Raw genomic sequence first — 9,736 nt, forward strand, 5'->3', positions numbered from 1 at the left:
CCCGGTTGATTCTTTTTTAATTTATGCAAAACTAAGGACAAAACAGGCCTAAATCAGGATTGTCACAGTTCCACAGCACACATACACACTCCCAAGCACGCGCACACTCAAAAATGCGAACACAAATTCACACAAATTAAAATAAGCGCCAACAGACCTAAGCAATGCCTTTTTGTAGCATTCCGATTGTCCTCTATAGCCTATAAAGCACTAACACTGAAGCATTTGTTTTCTATAAAATAGACTTTTCTTATAAAAAAATTATATTCAACTCTAGTGGCACTTCTACAAATTCTATAAAAAATTTCCATTGACATTTAGTAGTAGCTTTCATTGTACACATCAAAATTCTGAGATACAGTAAAATTTCTGCACAAGAAACAAACAATAAATACTTTTCATGATTATACACAATTTCACAGTGTGGACCTTAACTGCAGTAGACAAGATTCCAGTTTTAATATACATATACACATTTCATTTTTTTAACTTAAAAGACTAAGTTAAAAATTAATATAACATCCCTAAGCTGCAAGGTGCAAGGGATGCTCTAGCAGTTACTGCCACAATTACTCTATGAATCTGTACTCCAGTGTTTCACCTTTAACCCCTTAAAATCCTACTGAGCCACATGTAGACACATTCATTTTATGTGTTTGTGTTTAAGGCTTGTTTGTTACACAATGTACTGCCCTCAAAGTTGTGGTATACATTACTCTCAGTTACAAGCATGTACTTCTCAAATACATAAGGCTAAAATCAGTTAAGCACAATGTGACTCAAAACCTCTCAAATAAACCAACTTTGTTGGTTCTGCTTAAGCAATTTTATTCTGTTAAAATTCTCATATCTTATAATGGTGTTTAACAGAACACCACATGCTTTTTTACATTAGGGTAGGGACCAAATTCAGCACTTTGATCGAATTCTAACTTTGCAGCAAACAGATGAGATGAGGAATTCAAACTCCATGTATGAAGTTTGGCCCTTTGTGTCTACAAGGCACATAGAACAATTCCGAACATATAAATAAAAACACTAAAAAAGTCAGACAATCATAATCCATCTCCGATACGCTCTACACAAAGAATTTATATATTCACAGTTTTGTTTTCCTAAATGTGAACATTTTAAAATCAGCAAAGAAAAAACTAGAGCAAACTAGCTGCATCAAAGAAGATATTTCCTTCCTTCGTTAAAAAATAATTGGAACTTCTCTCCTGTGTGTGTTCAGGGTTCAATTAGCACACAGTATAAACAGAAACATTTTGGAGAAATCACGAGATCAAAATGTTTAGAAAACAAATAACCACTTTTCATGGAAATACTCTGAAAGTGGATTTTCCTCTCAAGTCAAGCATAGGGTCAAAACTAGGGGTAGATCGATGAATGCTTAACTCCAAGGCACCATTCCTTCTAAAAAAAACATCACCTGTAATATACACAGCCCTTTAATCTATGTACATTTAAATACATTTCTCCCCCTAACTTTCTAATTACCACGGTGTACCGAAATTAAAATATTTACTAATACACTATAACAACTCTAAATATATGAATGAAAGTGTTTTTAGATCATTTTCAGAAACCTGATAATTTCGAAATATTGAAAGAGTTGTAATCCAGTTACTTGTGTTCGAAGTTCAATGTAACTTCTTTTAGTGTGCAATCTTTATTCAAAGTGGTACAACAAAGCACTTCTCTTAAACATGCCTGGAAAAAAAAGTAGATCACTTTATGCGGTGAAATGAAAAAAAAAAGTCAGCAGTTACAATTGTTCAGCTCTCCATTCAAAAAAATCCCTCACTCCAAGAAGTTCATTCTTTTTAACAAAAAATAAGAAGTGCAAGGAGTTTCTCCTTAGCAGAGGAGAAAAATACAGTCATTAAAGTACATTCTAAATCATAAAAGTGAAGAAAATAAGGGCACACAAAGTTCCAAAATACCTATGATGGGAACATAGGAAAGTTTGTTTTCTATAGAGATATTCAGAAACTAAGGTCTACTAACCCAAAGCGTCCATTATTCTCTTTCAAATGAGCTGTTTTTCTCTTGCTGTCTTTTGTTTTGCCAGTCTGAGCTGATAAAGCATCCATTGCTTATTTTCCCTGTATTGTTTCCAGCAGTTAAGTACAAGAGCCTGCAGTATTATAAATGAGCCTTAAGAGCCTTAAACCCTTTAGGAAGAAGAGAGAAGCTTAGGAAGAAGCTACCACAGCGTGTTTGAAAGTCTCTGAAGACTGTGCCTCTAGAAATTTTGTTCATCTAAAACCTGCACGTTGGGAGGTAAATAAAAAAGGAAAGACTGCAGGCTATTGTAACTTAAAAAATATTTAAGAATATTTTTTTTAATAGCAGCCTATACAGGTCTTGGGTAATGAAGCAACACTTTGAGAATGTAATATATGCATACTCAAAACAAGTGCTTTTTTTGTTTCTTGGGTAGCAGATCTTAAAAGTTTCATTTAAGATGTTTGATCTTTATCACTGAATACGACACCACTAAAGAGGTGATTCACATTACAGTACTGATATATTGCAAATAAAAAATCAGATTTTAGCCGACACCACTGAAGTTAGTACCTTTGTCGGGAGCTAAACAGTCCTTCAAAATGTATGTTCATTGAACAAGCCAAGATTCTCAATTAGTCATGCATAAGAACTCAAGCTAAGTGTGTTGTATCTATTAAAATAAAAAAAAAAGATATATCAGTGTGCTTTGATATTGTAAATAAAAAGTAATACTAAGCATCATACTCTAGTAAACCCTGAACCAAAACAAAAATCTAATAAATACTATATCAAGTTTTATCAGGAAAGATAAAAAGAAAATAACTTAGTTTAATTTTAGTGCTATATCCAGCTCTTGTAGCATCTCACACAAGGAAAATTAAAGTGAATCCAAAAACAGTTCTAACGCATCCACAGTACTGACCAAAAAGGCTCAAAAGATAACTTGCCAATTTGTGAAATTAAGTTAAGTCCACTAGAGTTGCTCAGACTATGTGCAGAATTAACTGAGTTCAGTAGTTTTCTAGCTGTAGTATATCATATAGACTGTAACTTACTCAAAACCTGGAGAGATACCGAGATACTTTAACCACTGCACTTTTTAGAGCTACTCCACTGGCAACAGGTGGCAAAACAAATGCTTTAGACAGGTCAGAGAATAAGAACAAATTATATAATATAATGCAGCTTTCCGAGAAGACTTATATGCGTGTACAAATATACAAGATCCTATACAAGTTCTTTTTGACTGATAAACACGTACCATAAAAGCAGATAAAGACGCATCTGGGTCAGTTTTCATACTCAGCATATGCGTCAGTACAGCAGGCAATGTCACCATAGCCAAATATATTGTTTTGTTCTCCATTTCAACCGAGTCAAGCCATAAAGCACAGCAGCATTCAATTTCTCAGCATTGTCTTAACTATTCTTTCTAGTGCATGCTTCCAGGATCATTAATTCACAGTAAGGACAGGAATGCGAGGACTTTAAATAAACTCCTTTTAAAGGCTCCAGAAGTATATCCAGGCCTTTCTAGATCTTGCACAAAATGAATTTTTAAAGAAGAAATCTCACTGGCTTTTTGTTTAAGCTACCAGCTGCAGATTCAGTGAAAGGGGTCACAGAACACATCCTATAAATAAACATCAACACACTGTGTGGAAAAAAAATCAGTGAAATACTATCCTGTTAGGTGTGCTTTCACCTCCTTTACACTGTAACTCTTCGAATTATTTTCTTCTTGCACTTGTATCCTGGAACTACCAATTATGGTAATTCATCATAAGCCCAGTGCTACTGATTCCATTTAAAAAACCCTCATATCGGTATATTTCTTAAATTAAAAAATAATAAATAATATGGAAAACAAAGATCAGCAATAGATTACCACAATTGGACCGGTTGTGATTTCCTAGACTTTTTTTGTTCAATTTACACAAGCCCTAGTGATGGAGGTGTTGCTGTACACCGACTAGTGAATCTGTGGTTTGCTCTTCCTCATCACTAAATCTTATGCTCTTGGCATTTTAAACTGTGGAGCCCTGCGCCTGCAGGGGATAAAAAAAGAAAGAAAGACAGCGCAGAGCATTTCTCCACAACCTGTCATGGATGGAGAAACTTTGCCTGCTGGTGTTGACCAGTTCCCAACAGTTAAATGCTTACTGGAAGTTTCTCAAAAGATAAATTCAAGTCCAATAAACGTTCCGACTGCCATAGTTTAGGTGCTCCCTGTTAATTTAGTTGATTGAATGCTGCTACGCTGCTTTGTAAAACAAGACGTCTGCAGGGCCTCCTCGTCTATCGCGATTCTCAATTAGTGACACCCCTGACAGGTTTTCATATGTACAGGCTTTACATAGTGGCATTCCGTTACAGGTGTGTAAAACCACTCCGTCCTCCCTGTGGCGCGCGGAGATGGATTATCCGATGGCCAGTGTCTTGACCAGGCCGCAGTGGAACTTGCGGATGTGGCGGTAAAGGTCTCCGGACTGGGTGAAGCGCCGCTCGCACCACTTGCAGGCGTGCGGCTTCTCGCGGGTGTGGACCACGGCGTGGCGGCTCAGGTTGTGCGAGTACTGGAAGCTCTTGCCGCACTGGGCGCACGTGTAGGGCTTCTCCCCGGAGTGCGTCCGTTCATGGCGCTTCAGCGTGTACATGCAGGAGAAGGTCTTGCCGCACTGCGAGCAGGTGGGCACCGAGCCGTCGGGCGACAGCTTGGAGCGCGGGCCGTCCTTCTCGCGGAAGTGCGAGCTGAGGTGGAGCTGCAGGACGTGGGGGCTGGGGAACACCTTGCTGCAGAGCGGGCAAACGCAGATCTGCTGGCCGGGCGGCAGGAGCACCCCGCTGGAGGTGGAGATGTCCGAGGAGGCCAAGTCGTCCTCCTCTTCCTCCTCGCTCCCCCCCAGCGCCCCCCCCTCTTCCCCTCCGCCACCTCCGCCGGCTCCCCCCCCTCCTTCCTGCTCCATCAAGTCATCCTCCCGGGAGAGCAGAGCCGCCGAGGAGCCGTTGTTGCCTGGGAAGAGGGCAGCGAACCCTGTCACCACTGAGCTCCTGGCACTATTCCCAAAGCGCTGGCTCTCCGGGCTCATCGGCTCACTGTCCTCCTGCTCTGACAGCAAGTCGTGTTCGTCTTTAACAAGTGGCTCGGTGCCCTGCTGCTGGCTGTCGAAAGCCAGCTGTCCCGAGACATAGGAGGGGTGTAAGGAATCTCTGCTAGACAGAGGCTTGAAAGACAAATCCAGAGCGCAGTCCGTGTCATCCGAAGCCCGGGACCTCTGGGACAGAGATGCCGTGGAACTACTGACATCAGCTTTTGTTTTTCCAGCTGTTCGGACGCAGGACTCGGCCTCAGCTGACACATAATTGACACCTACAAGGTCCAGGGACCCGCCAGGGTGACCGTTCGCCTTCTGCCTGCACTGTGCAGACCTTTCACAATCCGTGACAGCCAGCCTCACTTCCCCGTTGTCTGTGTCAAATTCATCTGCTGTGGGCGGCTGCTGCTGCTGCTGCTGCTGCTGCTGCTTCTGCTTTAGATGCTCTCCGTCTGAAGAGTTCTCTTTTTCCAGGCAGCTGAGCGCTATCCTGTCCTTAATCTTTTCATCCAAAGAGCACAGCTCCTTATCTTTTAGCTTGCCTTTGCACACTTTTACAATGTCGTACATGTGAAGGTAGCTGGCAGCCGCCAGAACATCCTCCACAGGCAGGGTGCTGAATTCCAGCTTCCCCTCATACATAAATTCAAGGAGCAGGCTGAAAGCCGGGGCTGTCACAATGTCACTGTTCAGATGCACAACGTCCCTTTTGTCTAGCTGGTCCCTGTAGAAGAGATGGAAGTACATGCTGCACGAGGCCAGCACAGCTCTATGGGCTTTGAATCGCGCCTCTCCGACAAGAACAGTACAGTCACAGAGGAAGCCTTGGTGACGCTGCTGACTCAGACACTGCAGCAACTGGCGGCTATGGTCTGGGAACTCCATTCTTCCTTCATAACCTGATCAAAAACAGGAAAAACTGGATATTAAAGAAACAAAAGGCAGACACTCCAAGGACTGCAGCGCAAGTTAGCAACCAGTATTGTCTTGGAAGCGAGTACAGAAAATAACAAACAAAACTAAAAAAAAAACGTAAAACAAATTCCATTTACCTCGAACCTTTATAGATTTTAAGTAGCAACCGAGAACAAGATTTAAAAATAGAACTCCATTGAAACACTAAATTACATCATAACACCGCATGTCTGAAAGCAAACCAAATTCAGGAACAGGATGGGCAGCTGTAATAAACTACAACAGTAAAACAAAAAAAAAACACTTTTTAAAAGCAAATAAAAGTTTGTCGTAACAGCGGTGGCCCTGTTGTATATTTTACGTGCACTTGTCTGCATGTGCAAGAATTGTGCCGAATGAACTTGGCAAACACCGCCTATACTAAATGCGCCTATGTGCCTTCGGGATAACTTTCTAAAAACTACACAAACTATTCCTTACTCTAAAATACCACCGGTTTGTTCTAGCTTCTTCTGCGTGCCCTCTAATGCCCCCGTCGTAGATGGCTGTCACCGCCACTTCGCAGACTTACCTTTCTCTCCAGCTAGCAACATAACAGATTTCGATCAGTGATCAATACTTTTTTTTTGCACTTTCCATGTAATTTCAGAGGTAAGTCACCGAACCCATACACACGGCGATTGGTAAGCTGGTCTTCAGGTTTAATTTGATAGCATACATTTACACACACACAAAAGCAAGCCTCGCGTATATCGCCACTAGTCCAGCGAGCAAGGTTAAGAAAAAAGCAAGGGGAGTAAAGTGAAGTGAGTGCTCTGTTTGCTAATTACACTGCAAGCTGTGGAGTCAGCTGCTCTGACATCACCGCAATGGAAATGCTACCTCCAGCTGTGCTCCTTTTAATGCCATATGTTACTCCAAATCGAGCTACCAGCTAACCCACAGCTTGTTTCCTTTAAAGTTCCAGCAGCCCATTTATAGGCATATGAGATGACACAAACTTATTTTACACAGCCTCCATTCGAAACACAAACTCCACTGCAATCAAGTCGATTACCCTTAAATAAACACGCTTGTGTCCTCATTCACAGGTTGGCTACCTACGATAACGCACCACGACAAATACTTGCTCCAAAACGGAAGGCGGACGATTATTGTTTATATTCACAAAGTTCCTCATAATCGGCACACAAATGCGTATTAATTCTGAATGTTTGCGGCGGAACACTTGTCAGAGAAAGTAAAACTCGTCGTCGCTAGGGCCAAGTTAGGGGGCAGTAGCAATTAGCAACACGCATAAACTCCAACTCACAAGGAGGTGTACAACCACAAATGAACTCCGCTGCTGCTGCTGCTGCGCTAGCGCTAGACTGTGCGGTAAGGTAATCTAGTAAGTTTCGGTTACTGCGATCTACTCACACATGAGGCTGAAGCAGCCGAGGAGCCTGGTTTGAAGTGTTCCAAGCTGCAGAGTTGGCTAAAACTACCGTTGTCCTTTCATGATGTGCTCCCAGATGTTGCGTCTCCTGTCGTTTCTTGTGAGTCTCTGTCTGTCCCTGGCAGCCTAGCAGCGCCCTGTAGTGTGTTTGTCAAGCAGGTTGTTAATGGGCCAGTCTCGCGATAGTGCCTACTACAATAGGTACTGTACTACTGCATAACATCACACAGTGGCAGCAAGTAGCAGCTAAGCCTGGAAGGGAAAATCATGCACGTATTAATTTAGAAAATTATAGCATCAAACTACATCCGAAAAGTTGCGTCGATTTCGTTTAATCCACCATTCAACGCAACTTTATTTTCCCTACATATTAATTTGTTATCGAGAAGTTGGAAACTAACAGTATTAAACTCCTGTTCTCTTGACTCACTATTATACCTATTACAATTCGATACCTTTACACAAAGCCAACACTATGTAAACTTACAGTAGCTTACAGTAGTATAGTAGCACTTCAAAAATATGAATAACGTGCTGTTAATATTATTTGTAAATAGATTCAGGCAGCTCTAAAATGTTATAAAATATGGAAAATGCCTTCCTTCATTCTGAAATAAATTGGGAATAAAGGAAGGCAATTACAGTGGGGGTTTTTTTAATGAAAGCTGAAAAGACCAATTAAAATAATTTTAAATAAGAGCCATGGGTATAATCAACAATGAGGGGGAAATGTAGTAAAAATAGAATTAAAAAAATATTTCTACATTGAAATGTTTTTCTACTTGATGCATTTTCCGATTTGCTCCTTTAAACCTGAACTGATGGCAACCTTTTAGATTTTACTGTAGCCATATTCCCAGTGACCGATCGTGACTCATCTCCTGTTTGAAGCTGTGTGGAATTCTCATTGTGGAGCTGCTCAAGTGCTTTGAAGATTGTATTTTTTTTTCTTACACTCTAGGCGTCACAAAGAAAATGTCTTTCTCTTTTCCTGACCCAGACAAAAAAATCCAAGCCTTTAGAAAATGCGCACAGGGACACAGACACAGCACAAGTGGAGCTGGTTAGCAAGGGGTTAAATTTATGGCCCAGCACGAGATTCCACGCCACATGTTCAGTTTTATTTCAGGGGGTCAGGAAGGCCCTTCATGAGAATAGGAAGCCTTTCACCTCCGGGTCATTGGTGCATTTCAAGGCAGGGTCACCAGTGATCAAAGGTCTTTTTCCGTCTGTGCTCTGAGTTCTTTCCTGTTTCTGGCCAGGTGTTGACATGACTCTCTCAGCTGGTCCTGACTCAGCAACGCCCTTACAGGTAATCTCTGTGTAGGAGACCACAAATTGTAGAGCCAGTGAATCCTTCTTTATGTCTCCTGAGCTCTCAGGCATTAGAAAAAGAAAGAAACCTTAAGCAAAGTGGAATTGTTTATAATTAGCTGCAAAGTGTAACCTAAATAAAATAATGTCAAGGACTCACCTGCTGTTACTAATCCCAACTCGTTAATACAGGCACACACAAGTGTGCTACTGCCTTTAGCCAAACTGCCCCACCCCCTCCAAAAGCATGTAGTCCATATCCAGTGCCCCCTCCCCCTTGCACACTTTTGTTCTAGGTGGCTTTATGTGTATAAATGGAGGCCCCCTCTTCATGTCTCCATTATGCACTTATTCTTTTGACTTTCCTTTGCTGCTGCAGTACTGGGTAAAGGTATGGCCATTACAGACCTCAACTCAAGGACAGATCCCCAATCCATCATGTGGGTGGAGAGCTTAAGCACTACACTATTCATTAACTGTGTTATTGTTACCCCCATGGCATCTCAATGGACCTCAGTCTTGGGCACTCACAGTTCATCACAGCTCCCTCACTGCATGTGTCATGTGAATTTAAGAAAACGTCTTGTGTAGCTGCAGAAAATGTCTTGTTTAATTGCATATATTTAAGGATTTGCAAGATTTTTTAATAATCACCTGCAGGAAATTCCCTTCTGGAATTCCATACAATGCTGTTAAAGAGCACTGGGTGGAATTCTAAGCGTTGCACAAGACAATGCTCAAATAATTGCAACACATAAATGGGTCTCAAATAAAATAAGCTTATCTTCAATAACTTGGAGCCTTGATAATAAGGATACAATGAGTGACATTTTCTTTTTTTGGTTAAATTGTTTAAATCATTAACTTGAGTAGGGTTGCCCCCTCTGTATGCTTAATTAATTCACCATAGTTAGCTAATAGTTAATGGACACCAGTCAGTTAAGGCTTCAGAAGAATTGTT

General features: G+C 41.3%; 1 protein-coding gene across 2 annotated transcripts; it reads right to left on the minus strand.

The window, feature by feature from the left end:
* On the minus strand, nucleotides 1–7,631 carry zbtb42 (zinc finger and BTB domain containing 42). Of its 2 annotated transcripts, none has more exons than XM_088648481.1 (2): nucleotides 7,443–7,631; nucleotides 1–6,007 (listed from the first exon to the last, which is right to left on the minus strand). In XM_088648481.1, the coding sequence occupies exons 1-2, from the start codon at nucleotides 7,444–7,446 to the stop codon at nucleotides 4,434–4,436; spliced, it is 1,578 nt and encodes a 525-aa protein (XP_088504607.1). In that variant the 5' UTR covers nucleotides 7,447–7,631; the 3' UTR covers nucleotides 1–4,433. The 2 variants fall into 2 exon arrangements, with proteins under 2 accessions (XP_088504607.1, XP_088504606.1); XM_088648480.1 differs by lacking the exon at nucleotides 7,443–7,631 and adding an exon at nucleotides 6,595–7,345.
* Nucleotides 7,632–9,736: the final 2,105 nt, after the last annotated feature.

Source organism: Lepisosteus platostomus, chromosome 10 (assembly GCF_059453375.1).
Source record: "Lepisosteus platostomus isolate fLepPlt1 chromosome 10, fLepPlt1.hap1, whole genome shotgun sequence".
In the NCBI taxonomy this organism is placed as follows: domain Eukaryota; kingdom Metazoa; phylum Chordata; class Actinopteri; order Semionotiformes; family Lepisosteidae; genus Lepisosteus; species Lepisosteus platostomus.